This window comes from Pseudopodoces humilis, chromosome 2 (genome assembly GCF_049639895.1).
Source record: "Pseudopodoces humilis isolate 2021_Gansu_Grassland_sample_001 chromosome 2, ASM4963989v1, whole genome shotgun sequence".
Classification (NCBI taxonomy): Eukaryota; Metazoa; Chordata; class Aves; order Passeriformes; family Paridae; genus Pseudopodoces; species Pseudopodoces humilis.
Window position 1 is genome coordinate 92,248,472 of NC_142201.1, and position 18,740 is coordinate 92,267,211.

Below are 18,740 nucleotides of genomic sequence, written 5' to 3' on the forward strand. Positions count from 1 at the left end.
TTCTGATTCTGCTAAATCCTCAGAGGATAGCCAGACACAGTTCTGTCAACCCCAGCTGCCTTTGTCAGGCTGAAGAGCCAGTGGCTTAGGGATTTCCACTCCTTCTCATCCCACCCCATGCCTTTCTTCCTCCAGCACCACCATGGAAATGCAAGCCTGCATTGGCATCCATGTGTGCAGTAGATGGAAAGGGAGGTAATGGTGGGAGAGATGCTCAGGGTGTGCAGCAGTGGGGAGGGGGTGCTGAGCGGAGTCAGGCTCACAGCTCCACTGCAAAGCATCTTTCACAGTGTCTAGACACCAGCTGCCAGGTTGCCACGGAAACTCCCCAACTTTGGCTGAGAGAGGGAGCATTGAGGTCTCCAGAGAAATGGGAGTGATGGAGGAAGAGGGTGGGGAGAGAAAAGGGAGGATGTTCCTTGTGAATGTGAGGTGTTAACCCTGTTACAGCTACGTTTGCAAATATTCTTCTATCCCAGAGAACAGTAAAGAAGCAGCTCTCTTTCTTTCTTCCACTGCTGTTTCTTTCCCACATCCATGGATGCAGCCAGACATGGAAGCTGAGATAAACGACATGCCTGCTGCTCACTGTTCATTTATTGCTGCCTATTACCAGCACTTTTGTTCCAAACTTCCTGCCCACTGTATCCATACCTGGGCAATTTCAATCCAGCTACAACTGGAAGAAGCCCTACCAGAGCAGTTAGGTTTTCAGACAGCAAGAACTCCTTTAGCAAGGCCAGTCCCTTGGCCACTGTCACACTACAAGCAAAGGCAGCTCCAGGGAGGACACGGTGCTCCCTCCTGGAAGCAGTGTCGTCTGTCACGGTGCTTCTGTGGGGATGTTCTGTCACACCAGAAAGTGGTGGGTGGGTGGGAGGCTGTGTAGTACAGTGGCCAAAGGCAAGGTAAAAGAGCTCTTTCAGGATGAGAGTGCCCTGGAGGCAGGTTTTTTACACTGGCATTGAGTGGCCTCCTACCAAACAGCATCAAAGGTGCTGTCACCTCAACAGACCTCTACCAAGGCTCCATGGTCTTCACAGCCAGGGAGCTTGATGGGGAGAAATAGGAAGTGACTTGTGTAGGGTGTCCCCAGCCACCAGCTGGGATCAGAGTTGATCTGATGAACAATCAGGTGCTCAGCTGTCCTGATGAACCAGAAGGGCTCCCTCCAGTAGTGGTTCCAAGCTACCAGCCCCCCTATCTCCTGTGTTCATTACTTCACCCGAGGAAAACCTTAGAAAAAATTACCCATAAGTTGTTCTTTACTCCTCTTTTCCTCTGCCCCTGTTGATTTCACACAGGTCCTGCAGACCAGAAAGGGTACTCTTTAATTCCTTAAATACCTTGTGATTCAAAGAGTTTGAATATAGCAGTTGACAGCTGCTCTTGGCACATGTTCTCTTGGAAAACAGGATCTGACCCATCTTTCCTCCCTCGCTGGTTTAAGTTCTGGAGGATGGTTTAGAAAGAGAGGGCAAGTGAGGGGACAGAAGAACAAGGTCTTTCTAAGACACTTCCATTTATTCTTCAGCTTCTTTAGAGCAGCTGCCCTATGAGATTATGGGGGAGAAATCAGAGGAAAGATAAGAAGAAATGGAAACACCCTAAATAGATAAAGGCCAATTGAACCTTATTGAAGTGACAGAGTGTGATTGTTCTACAGCCAGGACACTCCTAGCAAAGTAATTAATTCAGGGAATGAAGCTTACAGCACTTTGGGGATGGAGGTTTGAATTTGGAGAGGCCAAGCAGATGCACAGAGAATAGCACAGCAAGTGACAGAAGTTTGACAGACAGATCAGGTCCTCCGAGGTCTGCCCATCTCGCAGCTCTGCCGAGCAGCCTGGCAATGGTGGTAGGATCAGTAGGGGGAAAAAAATTAACCTGAAACTGTGGCAGACTGCTGGCATTCACACACTGCTGATCCTGAAATAAAGAGGGTTAAGAAGAGGAAGGAAACGTGCAGAGTGGTAGAGCCTTTGGGTTCTCCATCTACAGCTCCCACCTCCCCACACAGGACTGACTGTGAAGCTCTTCTCCTCCCCTTCTCTGGTGAAACTGGCTAGGGAAAAGAAACTAAGGGAGGAAATCTTCTGTAATTGCAGCAAAACGGTCTAGAAATTCCTTCAGTGCATCCAGAATTAATGTGCTGCTCCTCCTCTCATACTCCTCCCCCTTCAGCTGTCGGTGGCAGGAAAACAAATTGCTGCAGCCCTTACTACAAACCATGCTCCCGCCTCCCTTCCCCCAGCCCAAAAGACATGTGCCATTCATAAGCTGCCTGGCTGCTGGTCTCCATTATTAAAGCCTAGAAGACTGATAAATTGGGGATTCATGGAGCCTGCAAGCCTCCAACAACCACATTGCCATGGAAACCAGAGGCAGCCTCCATCTCCAGCAGAAATGATATTGATCTAGCTGAAGGCAGAGAATTACAGTCAAGGGGAGGATATAAAATGTCTCTTTTTCTTCGCTTTGCCATCCTCCCATTTCTAGTTTAAATGAAGGAGAAATTTCATTTAGAGATCATTAGTTTGTTTCCGTCCATCATCGTACACCAAGGCTCTGCAAATTGGATGCTAAAATTAATTAAATGCCTGTTGTCAGGCTTTTCACAGACATCTTCTTGATAACTGTCTCCAGTAGCTGCAACATCAACATCACCAGCTCTTTGCATCAAAGAAATTGCTAATATTTCCCAAACGCACGGCTGGTGCACACCCATAGAATCCCAACATGTTTTGTGCAGGATGAAACACAGGCACTGCTCTCCAGAAGGCAGTTTAGGCTTCCTGCTCTACCCAGGGAAACTCCTGGGAGTCTTTTCTTCTCATCTCATCAGGAGGAGGCTTGAGAGCCCAGAAACAGGGAGAAGCATTTTGAATTACAAACACTTGTGGGAAAAACCCCATTTCTAGACATCACAGTGGTATTGCTGATGCAGAGCAATTCTCCCCGCTTCTTAAAATCCCTTGTCTGGGACTGCTTAATAACTGCTTTCCCAAGGATGGAAAGATCAGAAGTCACAGCATCTGTCCTGCAAAACTGGGTGGGCAGCTGGACACTTTCCCCAGATCATATAAAGGCCAGACCCTCCTGGTTTGACTTAAGGTGAGAGGTTGGGCTGTGTAGTCATCCCTTCTGCCCCAAGGAGTCTCTGTGACCAGAGGTGTGTGATGCTTACCCAGTAAGTGGCCAGCTCCAGAGCAAAGGAGGTGTAGGGCAGCCCTGAGGCTGGCACTGGCCATTTTCAAAGAGCCAAGCTGTACAGCAGGAAGGAAGGAAGGAGCTGCCTGGAAAACCTCTCATCAGTGCTTTTATTGCCAGCACCAGTCTTCTCTGTGAAGGTGGCAGCAGCTTGCATTAGTAATTCTGATTTTAATTCAAATTTGGCAAGCTCTGTTTTATTTTATTTTTTGACCAGTTCTGAGAGCCATTTCTCCCAGTTGGAGAGGGACTATCAAGTCTCTGAACTGAGTGCTGTGCCAAGCGAACCGACGCAGCTGTCCCACAGTAGCCATCTCGGTTTAATTGGCTTTTCACAACAACAATTCCATCAGGCAGATAATGAATTCGGCTGTGACATGAGGGCACTCTGTGGGACAGCTGCAAGTGCTGGGGAGACCACCTAGGGGCACAGCCAGGCAGCCCCATGCCCTGTGCACAGCCAGCTGTGCCATAACCAGGTTGCACCATCTCTCTGGAGCAGCAGGAATGTTTGGGTGGTCAACAGCTCCTCAGTACATCCACTATGGTGGAAAAAAACACCCTTACAGGGAGCTAGCACAGCCCTTTGCTGAGCTGGTCTGCAACAACAAGGCTTCTCTTCCCCATCAAAGGACCTTTGGCCCTGACTCAGCTGTGGGACCAAGCAGTAGCTGCTCCTCCACCACCTCGTGTGCAGCCAAAGTCTGCCCCGAAGCCCAGCTCTGCACAGGTCCAGCAATGCTGCCAGTCACCACAGCTTCCCGTGCACAGTTTGTACACTTTTTGGCCAAGTTTTGGTTTGAGCACTGTCTTTTTGACATTGATGGTCACAAGAAGAGGGCCTGATATGAGGCACGGGCTCATCAGGCCTGAGCTGCTCTGACACTGCTCTGAAATTGCCCTGAGGCATTGGAAGTGGCACCCCACCATTTTGTGCTCTTATTGTCTCCTCCTGCTGATTTTGTTTGCTGCAAAGGTCCTTGGCTCGGGTCTTGCCTGCTGGTCACAGAGCGATGTTGTGAGGTATCCATGTGAATGAACACGTCTCTCTTACTCTTCCTCTCCTGCTGGAGCTGTTCCAATTCCATAAACCATTAAATATTTATTGGGCCAGAGGAAAACATTGACTCTGTAGACCAGTGGTGAGGGCACTCATCTGGAATAGGGGAGACCAAATGCCACATCCTGGCTCCAGCAAACAATAAATAATTTATACAAAGTGGAATAGCTCCAGCAGGAGGGATCAGGGGAAAATGTGTCCAGCAGCCCAATGCTTGCAAAGCTCACTGCATTTCAGCTTTCTAGCATGAGGCCCACCCTGTCTTCTGTCCCATTCAGGGAGGACCTGACCCTCACATGCCAGCTACTCTAAAAGCAGGCAAAGATTTTCTTACTATTTTATTCTACAAACCCCATCATTGCTGGCAATGGTATATATTATGTTTGGGTTTGTAAAAAAAAAAATAATAAAAAATAATAATTTTTTTAATTAAAAAAGGTTATCACAGAGGATTTCCAGCCCAGCAGGACTCAGATGCCCTGCATGGTTTGAGCTGCCATCAGGCTTAACTCCTCTGTTTGGTAGAACCATGTCTATGTGTTTTGCTATAAATGAGGCCAAGAAGTAGTTGCATGCTACATCAGTTAGGAGTATCTGGAATTTTTCTTCTTTTTACATCAAAGTGCCTGATGTAAAAATCAGTGACTCTATCCATCTTTCTTGTAGTCATGTGCTTTCAGCAATGAGAAAGTTTTCTATCTTGAGGCACAAAAAAACATTTTCTTTCTCATGTTCTTTATTGTGTGCAGTGAACAGTACTGGCTTAGTGTCTCTGGAGACCAAAATCTTCTGCTCAGCAGCAGTGCTGTGCATTTCTTCCCTGTGCCTTCCTGGTGGGCCTCAGCTGTGTTTGGGACAGGTTGTGTCATGGACAAACTCAGGTTTAGTTTGCCTGTTAGGCAAACAGGTACCATGCTTGGCCACACTGGTAAGTCTCCCAACAAAGACTTGGCAATAGGACTGGGATAGCTTTGTGGAAATGTATCTTCAACCCCAAAGATAAGCTTAACCCTTGTCTTTAAGTTCGGCATGTGCCAAATCTGTTTGCAGTGTTTGAACAGAGTTGCAAGATCAAGGGGACACTCATGCCTCCTCACTGTTTGGCAATAAAGAGGTTACCTCCTTTCACCACCTGGATCCCTGGTGTACCAGTTGAATAAGGGACTGTGAAGGCAGACAAAGGCCCAGACAGAATTGCTGCTCCTATGAACTGTAGCAGCCCTACCAAAGTTAAACTCACAGTAGCCCTCTGATCAGATCCCATGAATGTGGGGGATTTTCATCACTTCTGACAAGGGAAAGCAGAGGACCATTGTTAAAAGATTTCACCGAGTGCCTTCCAGAGGAAGAAACATAGAGACCATTTGTGGGCATGTGTAAGATTGACTATTTCAACTCACAGATATTTCTGAAGGCGGGCAAACCCAGTCCCAGGGTTTGGTCATCTGTGACATATCCCTTGTTTCAGCACCAATGACTGGAGGCTATTCTGAACTGCTTGTGACACTGAGGCTGAAACCATGGCTGAAATCCTAGCTGTATATAAGCAGGATAGGTAGCATGGGATGTCTAAACCGGAAAACATACGCTATTTTTTGGTTTTCCCCCTAAGCCCACACCCAGTAAGGGAAGCATATTCATTTGAAAGCTAGACAGTTATGGACTTACTCCACACAAGCTTGCCTTCACACCTCCCTGTTATAGGCTTGTGTCATTTCCAAATCAATGTGTGCCCCAAGCTTTTAAGAACATCAAAGATGTTTTTAAAAGAACTTGTCACTACCCCAACTTTAAATTATTTTTACTTCCACCTCTTCAAGTGGTTATCAAGTAAAGTCTTTGAAACATTTTTCAGCTGCTAAGATAGTTTTTTCAAAGTCAACTGCACTGGAGAATGCTCCTGCATAATGGTCACAGCTGTTGTTCCTGCTCTCCTATCCCTTTCCCTGTACCTGCAATGCATTATCAGCTATGGTTCTGTACCACTGCACCCACTTCAGCACTGGGATTTAGATGCTCTTCCAAATGTCAGAGAGATTTTCTTCTTCATTAAGCCCTGTAGGTTACAGGTAATGTCCGGTTATCATTACTACCATTACCAATTACTGTGTTTTGCTGAAGGAAGATGGAAAGGTTGAATAGTGTCTTCCAGCTTCTGCTTTCTTTCATAATGAAAAGAGGACTCATTTGCTATTGCCTCAAGGTACAGCTGGGAAGTCTGTCGTTCTTTGAACACCGGATAATTGGGACCTTATGACCTTTATCTAAGACTTATTTGCATGAAGCTTTGAGTCTCACTTTTCTGGTCATTAGGGGAACAGCATTTTCCTTTACATCCCTGGACCCTGTCCAGCTTTCCATAGTTCTTTTCCTGACTACACTACAGCCTAGCAAAGGGCAGGTGTCCAAGGTGGACCTGATGACTGCCAGGACTTCAGCTGAGATTTTCCACTCTGTTCCAGTGTCCCATGCTGACACTGATGTAGCTAAGGATGCAGAAAATAAAAAAAAAAACATTTGCACAGATCAAATTCACATTTGGTGATGATATAACCCAGGCTCTTTACATGATACAGGCCATTAGAACTGAAGGATATGTAAAGGGAACCTTTGGCAGGGAATACAGATGTAGGAAAGAAGTCACAGTTCTAGTAACCTGCAAAACCAGACCAGACTCTTCTTCAAAGAGCAGCAAAGCACACAATAGCAGTATTTGGGAAATACTTAGGAAACCCATTATTTGGGTTTCCTACACACATTATTTCTGATATGTTGTCTATTATCTGCCTGAAAGATACCCAGAGATGAAAGCTAGGAAATGAGGAAGACCTCCTTTAAATCAAGCTTGCAGAATTAACTTATTGAGAAATATTGTCCCTAGAAATGTGTTCAAATTGAGCTTGTGTAATATGGTTTTTCACAGGTCTATTGGAGGTTCAGAACTGGAGGTGGAAACTCTCCCACAGAGCTGATGCCAATGGCTTGACTTGTAAGCCTTCTGTCACTGCTTACATTTCCCTAGGTTCTCTTGGCCACTGCCCAGTCTCACAGATCATCATAAGGCTAAATAAAATATTTCAGTAGTGTCTTTAGAAAAAGAGTCATTGCAGTCATCAGTGCTCATTCAGTAGCTGTCTGCAGAAAGGAAAGAGGTTGGTGTGCAGAAGGACTGGGATGAGGAGCAAAACAGAAGAAATAATGCCTTTCTGGAAACGTGTAAGAAGTTACAGCTTTTTTTGGACTAATGTGAAGAGTATCTGTCATTCCATCTCATAAAATAGATTTGCAGATTTGAAGGGAGTGCAGAGAAAAGCATGAGAGTTCCTAAGAAGCATGGGAATAATTTCATATAAAAAGCAGTTGAAAGCATTGCTTGTGTTTTCTTCAGGAAAGAGATGAACAGCAAGGGCTATGATACTATGCCTTCTGTGCATAAATGCATACTGTATGATGCTATATACCATAATCAAAGGCATGGAGTGGGGCTATCACAAGCTTTTGCTGTTTCTGTGACATAGCACAAGTACAGAAAGATATTGAAAGCAATGGTGGCAAATTTATCACCAAACTTTATGGCCACTGTGCAGTTGGTTGAAGTTGGGAAAGCTGTTGATACTTAGATATTTTGTGTGCATACACACACACACATATATATGCATGTGCCATATAACACCACAGTTATATTAGCATCAAAAGAGAGAATACATCATGCTTTACCTGTAAAACCAAATCATAGACAGTAGAAGAGAGGGATAAGTCCCAGCAGCAGAGAAGCAGTTTACCCTAGATCTGCCCATAGCAATGCTTTGTGCTAGCCACAGTGAGAAGTACAATAAATGGGTATTAGTTCTGATCTAGCTTGGCAATTTCTGTGTTCCTCTACTAGTTATTTGCATGGATCCTTGTGAGTGCAACTTCTCCTTGCCAGAGTCCATGAAATTTCCACAGAGATTGGAAGTGATCACTGCACTGACATTGATAATCCAGTATTAATGCACCTATTAAATAGCTCTTGAGGAATGTCTAACTAATCTGACTGTGCTGACCTAGTGAACTTTCCAAATCCTTTTCCTCTGCATGTGGCAGTCATCTGTACCACAGAGTCAGTATTTCTACTTTTGAATTTCAGCTTCCTGGAACTGTAAATCCCAGCTGATACTCTGCAAGCTCATATCTATCTGAAAAGTCCAGTCTACTTGATCCTAGTGTAAAGAGATGACACTGGCAGTGGTGCAGAGCACTTCTGGCAGCTACAGCAAACAGCCATCACTTAAATTTCATTTTCTGTCTGTCCAGACTGTCCACACGTCTGTTATTTGAGCCCTTCTCAGCAGAAATTCCATTTATCGTCCATGACAGAAAGTCTTCCTCCCAGGGAGCATTTTCTGAATATGATCTGAATGCAGATGCAGTGGGCCACTGTGGAAAACACTGTAATGAGAGTGATTTAGAGCAAAATCTAGGAGGAGTTCAACCACAAGTCTTGGCTGTAGAGAGCTGTGTGTTAGTGTGAGCAGCTACTGTACAACATGACACATGCTGTGACACTGGCAGGCACTGCCCTAAACAATGTCACCCATGCATGTGGTTTGGAAGAGCAACAGCTGTAGTTGCCAACACCAGAAGGGGTGAAAGATTGCTGTCACCTTTCCTATAATTTGCAGCCTTCACAAAATAAGCCAGGCAACCAGCCTGGAGTGTCCATGCATTTCTTACTGAGGTTCCAGAAGAATTGGTACGAAGGAGTGGTTACCCTGCTCTCCTCAAGAGGCCTTTTCCAGAGCTGGACCGCACCTTTTCATCAGTAAATATGTTTAATGTCACCTATGATTTTATTAAAAGAGAGATGGAGAAGTACTGCTTCTCCACCAAGCCCTAGTGCAGTTCCCACTCCTAGAGTCAAGCTGCACCTCATTAGGAAACAGCAGACCTGAGGCACACTGTGGGACAAGAGACAGTATTGCACTGCAATAGAGGAGGAAATCCTGCAGCTGTTCCAGGTTGTGTGTAGGAAAATTGTGACATTCCACTTTTCTCACCCTGCTCCTCACAAGGTTATTTGCACCAATGTGAGCCCAGCTCTGAAATAGGCAATTTATACCCACGTAGACACAATGCAAAGATTAAAATCTCAGAGTAACTGAGAACTAGACTTCATACATCAGGATGTGTCAGGCAACCTAAACTGCATTTATATAGTCTTACTTTGTTGCTGGAGTAGTTCTACAGACAAGAAAATGATGCCATGCTTGCTTAGAGTTGTTCCCTCTGGGGCAGCCATGGGAAGACTACTCTGTTTGCCTTGCTTTCCGTGGCTGCCAGGTGTAGCAGCAGAGATAAGCTCCCTTGAAACAGGAATGGCAGTGAGGTTGTTCTGCCTCATGCCAGCTACTCGTGGGCCAAGACTGAAATTCCAAGTCACACAGCTGCAATCCTCTTGCATAGAGCAGGCTGCACGTTCTGGCTGGCACAAGACAATAGACAAGTCTCCCTTTCCAAATCTTTATACAGCCAGTGCTCCCAAAGTGCAGCAAGCATTGTCCTTCCATCACTAGGGGGACTGAACTGAAAACAAAGAACTGATTCAACTGTAAACCATGAAAAAGGATCCACGGGGACTTGTTCCCTCTGAGGAAGTGGAGGGAAGCTGGTGCCTCCCAGTGCTCCTTGCTTGCAGGATACAGGGCCCTGGGGGAACTGCTAGCCCACTTACATCCAAAGCACTTGTCACCTGGCTGATTTTTTCATTTCAGCTGTGAAGCTGCTCCATTGTCAAAGCTATTTCATGAAGCAGGAAAAACATTCTTCATTTCCCAACAAAAGAAGATCCATTTGTTTCCTTAGGCACAATTTACTCTTTCACATTTCTGGGCTTTGTATTCTTACCTGACAATCTGAGAGTGCTTTGATGTGAGAGCCAACCAAATTTGGAGGTGAGACTTGGAAACTTGTGAAAGCAGAAATCGAATCTAACACTGTGTGACATTCACCTCCTCTCCTCCCAAGAAGGATATCATAGCCCATCTTCTTCCATAGTCTGCTGTGCTGGATGCTGATCTCATTTCAAAGTTGTGCTACCAGACTCTTTTCAGTAACCTTCATGGAGATTCCTTGGATTTAAGCCAATGCAACCATGATTAGAACAAGTCTCACTTCCTCATCCATATGTAATGTATAAATTCCCCCCATCACTTTTGGATTTTGTTCTGTTGAGTAGGTTGGCATCTAAGGGAGCCTCTCGAAGCATAATACTAACACCAAAGAGCAAAAAGCTGGATCATAAGAAGAAAACCTACAAACCTAAGTCTTGCCAAGGATGCTCAGATGGCAAGACTTCTTGGCATTCCTGTTATCCACCAAAAGACATGAAGAGATTTGAGAGACTGTCCTTCTTACATCAATCCTTCATTGCCACTGAACAAAGCCCACTGACTCATTTCATGCCTTAAGCAGGTTGGAATCCATCTCCTTTTTACTTTTAGATACTCTGAGGATTGCTTAGGAGCTGTCCTGCTGTACAGCTGGGAATGCCCGGCATTCCAGATCAACTGCTGTTGGGTACAGGACAGTTGTTTGAAGCTGTTTCCTAGGCCACTACCAAAAGACAGAGCATGTAGAACTGAGTAACAAGGAGAGAGGTGAGGGCTGTCAGGGGAACTACTGACTGGTACAAAAAAACCACTCTGTTCCCCACCCCAGAAATACTGAACATTAAAAATTCTGCACTTTTCTTTATCTGGTTAGTTATTCCTTTCCCCACACCCTACCTTTTTTCTGTCCTGCCCATAGATAAAGACAAAAATCTCTCCTGGGTATGAATTAAATGCCTTTTGCTTGTGCTTGCACCAGGGAAGGTATCTGCAGATAGCATGATAGAGCCATTGTAGTAAAATTCAAGGCAGATGAACACCACCACCCCGAAGCAGCACGGTCGGCACGCCTCAGGGTAGCAGCAGCCAAGCATGCCATGGCAACCAGCCAACCGATGACACTGGCCAGGAGCCAGTTTGATTTATTTTTGGCAGCCTAACACTGCACACTACTGTGCCAGTCTTCGATCACAGAAACGATAAGAGGTGACCTTTGGAGGCCAAGGGGACAGATGAAGCTGAAAGAGGATCTGTCCCTGGGCTGGAGGAGCACTGAAGTGGCAGATGTCCCCGCTTACATGAATGACCATCACAGTCAGACCAGCAACCACCAGTGCTGTGTTTGCTGGGGGAAGACTGGGAGAAAGGTTGAGACCTGGCAAATGTGTTTAAGTCTATGGAAAGAGTAAGTAACAAGAGAGACAGAGAGGTTTAAAGATATGAGAGAGTAATAGGATGAAGATGGTAAAAAGAAAACACGGGCTTTTTGTCAGGAAATATTTCCTGTCTGTGGGTACTTTTGTAGTGTGATGATGCTCTTCAGAACAATATTCTTTAAGAAGGAAGCAGCTTCCTACTGTTGTGGACACTGTGCTACAGAGTGTATTGCAGAGCACAGCCTGGAATCCTCAGAGAGAGGTACAAGGAGACCTATTTAATCTTTTTTGCATTTCTTTCTTGGATGACACTGGGGTCACTTAGCCAGCTGTTCAGGTTTGTGACTGGAAGGCTGATATCATACTGGAATAGGAATTAAAGAAAAATCTATATTCATTAACATTTTAAAGAGGCTATCAGCTTGACTCTGGCCACGCACCTTCCATGTTTGCTTTCTGCAAACATTGCTAAGCTTGAGTGTCACTGCATGCATACTGAGTAAGTATAAATGGATGCACATATTGGTCTTGAATACTCAATCACTGAGAACTCATTTCTAAATATGTATTTGATTGTAGATTTTCCAGCTTCCTCTGTTGGCTAGATGTTTACGTAAGTAATAGTATCATGTGCAAATGCATATTAAATTGTGCATTTTAAATGGCCACTTCAAATGATGTGTCCATGTATGGTTGGCCACTTCAAATGATGTTAAAACCAACAAGAGCATGGAGAGGATATCTGAAAATTATTCAGAATATTGTGTAGAAACAAACCATTCTTTCGTTACAACTCAAAACAGGAAAAATAAATTAAAATTAAAATCAAATAGCTTGCAACTATAAATGTCTTACCTCTATCCATTAGAGCATATTAATCTGAATAAAAATGGAATGTCAAGTCAAAGCAGAATCATTCTTGCTCAGGAATAAGGCATCCCAGGTCTTAAATAATAGGGAATTAGCATTCATTATCCTGTGTACAGAGGACCCCAAAACACAGATTCATCCTGCCCTATTCTTGCCATTGATGCTTATACCTTTGCCCAAGTATAAAACCAACACAAGTACAGTATGCAACATAGTAAATAATATTTCACTAGCCACAAAACATTTAAGTTTAACTCATCATATAAAGTAAGAACAAATGGCTGGAGACCTGGACAACAAAAAGGAAACATGAACAATTCAATTTCAAGGCTTATTTCTAGACACTTCTAAATAAGTAAAAATAGTTGTCTACAATCAGTTCAGACTCACAGTCTTGAAGGCTGCTCCCCTTGCTCATCCCTTCAATCACAAATTTCCTGCATGAGTTCCTCTCCCAGTATTTAATCTGTCCTTTTGGATATCTGCTCTTCCCTGTCTGTCCCCTTCTGTTGAGCAGGAATAGAATTAGCTGCCTGAAGGCCCAAGTTAGCTAGGAAGCTTGGAAGCCTCATTGGAGAGTGGGAGCTGCAATTTGTGGAGGAGAAGTAGTGGGCAAAATGAAATCATGGAGAAACATCTCTAAGTACAAGACTGACTGCTGAGGCTCTCTAAAATTTACATCAGGCTGTTTATGAACATCAAGGTGATATGCAACATTTTCCCCCAACAAGCTAATGAATGCAGGCTGCCCTGTACAAGAGAGTATTTCATGAATGTGGAGTACCTGTTTTGCTGCCTCTTAATTGAGTTTCATGTGGAGCCTACCTCCTTATGTTACCTTTTCCTTTTTTGTTTATGTTCTATTTCTTTGATAAAGTAAGAAGGGTCAAGAACAAGGGAGAAAAATATCCTCAGATCTTTGATGCATCTTCTAGTCAGCTCAGTATCAGAATTTATAATCAACTCTTCTTTATGGTTTGTAAACATTATATGTTTGTCAAAAAATGTCCACTTTTGCCTCTTAAAACTCTTCACCCCTTCCCAGGGGAACTGGTTAAGCAGACTTGCACTCGGTCAATAGTGAGGAATTGAAAACACCTCCTAGAGTGACTTTTGGTATTCAATCCTCTCTTCTGTCCTCAGTCAGAGCTCCCAGGGCCCTTAATCATTCCTTCCCCTATCTGATTCTCAGTCTGAATTAGCTGACACACCTAAAAGCTTCATGCAAGCTTGCCTGGCATGGGGTACTCCAAGTAGAGACCATACAACTGTGGGTATTGGATGAAACTATAAGCACCGCTGATAATAAAATGTTCCTGACTAGGATGTGGTTGTACTAAGAATCTCATCCATACGCAAGCAGATGGAAGAAGGACCCTTTTGTCTCCAGGACCGTCCCACCAGCAAGGTCTCCTGCAGTATGAGAGAGCTTTTGTTTTGTGAGATTCTCAGCTAAAGCTGAACACTTCCAGTGACCTGGCCAGGTTGCCCCACTGGAGCTGCCTGTGCTGGTATGATTGAGAAGGTTCATCACTCTCTTTAGCACATGCAGAGCTTGGGGAGCTCTCCCTCCAAGCCTCCCAGCTGGAAGACACTCTCCTGCCACCATGGAAAAAGGGCTGACAGTACCTCCATCTAGAGGAACAGGAACCTCAGCAGGAGCTGCAGTATTTCCAAAAGCTGATTGGAAGCAGCAAGAAATTAATCTCCCCCAGCAATAAAAACCGGCAAGGGGATTCCCTTGTTAACTCGAGCTGATCCCCACACCAGCTGTTGTTCCCAGGAGACCGAGGGTGGTATCCATTTCTGGAGAGGCCAGTTCCCTAGGGAGGCACTCACTCACCTGTCTTCTCTTCGGTTTGGCTGCTCTCCACTGTCTCCATTTGGGGTTGCGCTGTTGCCTTGGCAGTAGCATCCTCTGCGGCAGGGGTGGTGGTGGCAGTGGTGTCAGCAGCAGGCACGTCGGCTTGTTTAGGCTCCTCTTTGTCTTGGGCTTCGTCAGCCTTCAAGGACGGCGAGTTATCAGTGGAAGCTTTAGTGGCACTTTCCCTTTCGGGGGCAGCGGCAGCAGCGGGCTTTTCCTCCGAGGAGGCGGCAGGAGTGGCAGCCTGTGGGGCCGGCTGCTCTGAGCCCGTGTCGGCGGCTCCGTCTCCCTTTTTCTCCTCCGCTGGAGCGCTGCTGTCTTTGCTGCCCTCCTCCTGCTGGGCACTGTCAGCCGCTTCTGTGGCAGCAGGAGCCTCGCTTTCTTTGTTCTCGGCCGCTCCGCCGGCAGGGCCTTCCTCCTTCTTGTCGGCGGCATCAGTCTCAGATGCTGGGGCATCTCCCTTCTTCTCCCCCTTGAGCTTTTTCCTTGTTATGTGTCCGCGGAAGCTGGCCTGGATTTTGGTGGCTGCCTTATGAGCTTTATCTTCTGGTTTGATGCCATCTTGCTCGATCTTTTGGTCTCCGTCCTCATTTTTTTCAACCTTTGAAGAAGAACAAGGGAGAAGGGCAGAGGAGAAAATAGGGAGATAAGTTAAGACTTCTCCAGGTGTAGCAGATGTTCTAATTTTATTGAGAATATCCCAGTTTCCCCTCCTGCTAATGAGTGAAAAGTTTCAAAACAGCCTTTCCACTTGGTATGGGTTTGGAGCCAGGTGGCCCTAATTTCATCCTGAGACTGGACAGACTTACATCTCCAGCCAAACCTCCAACCAGAGATTTGTAAAAGAAATTTAAAACACCTCATCATCTCTGTCAGCAATGCTGAGAGCATCTTGGCTGTGTGGAAAGGCTTTCAGCAGCTGGGTTGTCTCTATTCCCATGATTTATTTTTCCATTCATTTTGAAACATACCAATTTTTTTTTCCCCTACTCATTCTCAAAACACCCTCCTGAGGGAGATTTTCACAGTCCTTCCAAATCCACCTCTGCTTTCAAGTCGGTGTTTCTTTTTAATGACACCTTGTTTCACAGGTGTGTGACTCTAATGACAGCAAGTGCTTTGTCTTTTATAGCTTTTTGGCTCTGGATTGCCAACAGAGGATAGGATTGCTGCCCTCCCCGCCGCAGTTCCGTGCTGTCATACACACACAGATATTGTGAGGAGGGTGTGCTCCTCACAATCACCCTGCCTGAGAGCGCTCCAAGCGCTTTGCCTTAGCTCTCCACTATGGTTTCACTGAAGGATTAATAGGCAGATTAATATCACTCTTTCCAATTTCAGCTGACTATTATTATTTCTCTGACTATTGGGGGGAATTCAGCCTTACAACAAAGAACAGGCATTCCCCGCGTTTTTTTAGACTTAAATCGAGCATTAAAACCTTAAATGGGACCAGGACAGAGCCTGTGCCTCACGCTGGTCTGCTGCAGAGAGATAATGCTCAGCTTATAAACCTTCTCTAAATCTACAGGACAGACCACGCTTCACCCCAATAATTTAGCAGCCCTTGGGCAAGCAGCAGCTGAGCTGCATATTGATGAAAGAACACTGTTCTATTAATAGTCCCATTGGGGAACTATTAATTCCCCAGTGGAATTAATAGCAGAGCCACTGGTCTCTTTGCTGTCTGCACCTGGTTTCCATCACTGGCTCAGGTCACAAAACAAAGAAAACAAGCTGACTGGGAAAGATAGGAGCATTCACTCCTGCATGGGAAGAGGGAACTTTGGCCACTGGAACTGGGATGTGCCATCTGGGGAAAGGCTCTGGACCAGAAGAGCAGAGAGAGGGGACAACCTACAAACACGTTCAATAAAAGTGAGACAGGAAGAAGGGAGAAGAAGCCACTGCAATGTGCAGATGTGCCACTGGAAACATCATGCCTGTGGAGAGGGGGAGAGAAGAGTGGCCACAGCAGCAGCAATTCCTGGGAAAAGACTGGAAGTGATCATTTCCACAGCACAGGACAAGGTGAAGCACATGTGGGAGTGATGCTCAACCAGGGAACAAATCTTGTGTCCACTGCCATGCCAGAGATGGTACCCACTGTGCTCCACTGGGTCCCCAGTGAACACAGATCCTCACCCTTGCATTGGTGCCCATCTTTCCTTAAGTGGGTGTGGTGGCCAAGGAGTGAGCAGCCCCAAATCACCAAGGAAAAGAGCCACTCCACCCACAGATGTGCAGGGATGTGGATGGGTCCAGATACAGCAGGAAGTGCGATAGGAAGGGCACAGGATGCTTATGCAGGGGGGAGAAAAAGGCTGTGAATTAATATACAAATTGAATTAATAAACGGAATTCTGCACAAGAAGTTTTTGTGCTCCTGATCATGCCCAGGGACAAAATGGTTGTTGCACTAATCACAGGGTGAGCATTATGTCTACACTTCACCAAGTGCATTAAATGACACAGTATGGAAAGTGGGTTTTTCGTGTTTGTCTCAGCTTGTCAGAGAGCAGGTGATGGTTGTGTGCAAAGATGATACAGGCACCAGCAGCCTGCAACCACTCATGTGCCTTGCATAGCTAGCTCAACACTGTTATTCAGATTCTGGGTAAGCTTTTCAGCCTACTTCAGCACAAGGAGGTGGAAACAAATTGGAAGTATGTTTAAACTAGCCAGATAGTGCAGAGCTCCCCACAGCCTCATCCATCCTGTTCCTTAGACAAGTTTTGCAGCGTGCAATAAGTCCTGTGTTGCTGTGGCAACCTGACTGGTAATACCTGAACTAGCTGGTTTAAGGAGAGCTTGGATATGCCAGCATTATACCGTAGCCACAGCAACATGAAAATAGACTGGTACTCCTTCAGAGAACTGTATAACACTTAGATGCTGTAGCTTTGACTCCTTCTCCCCAAGGACTGAGGCTAGTCTCAAACAGCAGCAAGACTGGGAGACAGGAAAGAGAATTTATGCATAACTACAAGCCCTTAAGGGTCCAGTCACCATGCCTGATTCCTGCAAAATCATTAGTGAATGTGACAAAATTGTTAATCCCTGGACAAACAAGAAAAACATTGACTGAAGGGAGATCTCTCTTGCCACTGGCCTTGCTGCTCTCACAACCCACATACTTCCTACACCAACCAAGACTAAGCTAGTACAGGTGGACTGCTGCATGACTCTGACTCCAGAGCTGACCTGTTACCTAGGCTATGCAGCCCTGTAAAGGTTTATCTCTTTCCCCTGCTAGCCAGAGCCCCGGGCACAGTGAGCCACAGGGTTGGCCCTGTGTCCCTGTCAGCCCCTGACCTGGCAGGGCATGGGAGAGCGCTTCTCCCCAGGGAGGTCAGAACAAAACCTCTCACCTGCACCTACAGCATGGCAGAGCTAAAAGGCTCTTTTGCTATTCCAGTGATATCATTGTTCTCTTCTCCCAGTTGGGATGACATCCATTGGAGTCCTTGCCAGATCCCAAGTTGTGCAACTGCAAAATGTATTTCCAGTAGGGTGCTTTCAGCATAATTTCAGATACAAAAGATAAGAAACATGAGACAGGGGACAGAGGTGGAATTCAAGATTGTGGATGAAAGAAATGTGCTAATAGTTTGTCTGTGCCAACTGTGGCCCTCAGGAATCCTGTTTCTATTCAGTTTCTTCCCCGTAATGCATCCCAGGCATTTGAAATTACTTTATTTTCAGGCTACTGGCCTGCAGCTACTTCTGGGGTAGGACACGGTATCCGTAAAGTATTTGTGCCATGTTGTATAACAATGGGTTGGGTGAGAAACAGGCTGTTCAGGGGAAAACTTCTGTTCACACAAAAAAAGGCCCCAAGGGCTTTTCATCTGTGGATTATGTGAACAGCAGATAAACCTTAATTAAAGAAGTACTCAAAAATAACCTGTATACAGCAGAAGCTCCTGGAAAGTAATTTGTCTTCCTTGGAAAACTGAAAGGGTGAGTCAGCCCTGCCAGGATGCATTCAAAACCATCTCAGTGGAAAACAAGAAATCTGTCTGTCTTTATCTCCCAAGTGTTCATGACATCTTGGCTGTAGTATCGTGGCTAGAATAAAGTCACTATTATTACTAGTGTTTGCATGGAATCTAGAGTTCCCAGCCAGAAATCAGCTCTGGTAGGGATAGGTTTCAGATATTAGTATTCCACCATCCTCCTACCCTTCATTTACATATTTATGTGTAAAGTGAACTCACACTAATACTTAATACTGACTTACTCATGATACTGTTAGGGTACATGCAATGTATTGCCATTTACACAGAGAAAATGTCCTCTGATTCACTTAGTTTTACACAAATTGTGGATCCTGTAATGTCAAAAAGGTATCACTGAGGCAGGTGGATGAAGAACCAAACATCTATAAAAGGACATAGTCAGAAATGTCCATTTTTTTATTCAGACCATCCTCACATACCCAATGAAGCCAGTATGCAAAGCTTTGCCTCTTTAAAACACACATTTAT

At 45.2% G+C, this 18,740-nt stretch overlaps 1 protein-coding gene across 1 annotated transcript in view; it reads right to left on the reverse strand.

The window, feature by feature from the left end:
• Positions 1–18,740, reverse strand: part of GAP43 (growth associated protein 43) — a 56,933-nt gene that overhangs the window by 12,699 nt on the left and 25,494 nt on the right. The window contains exon 2 of the mRNA XM_005523910.3: positions 14,230–14,851. Coding sequence (XP_005523967.1) covers positions 14,230–14,851 — 622 coding nt within the window. The remainder of the gene's footprint in view (positions 1–14,229; positions 14,852–18,740) is intronic.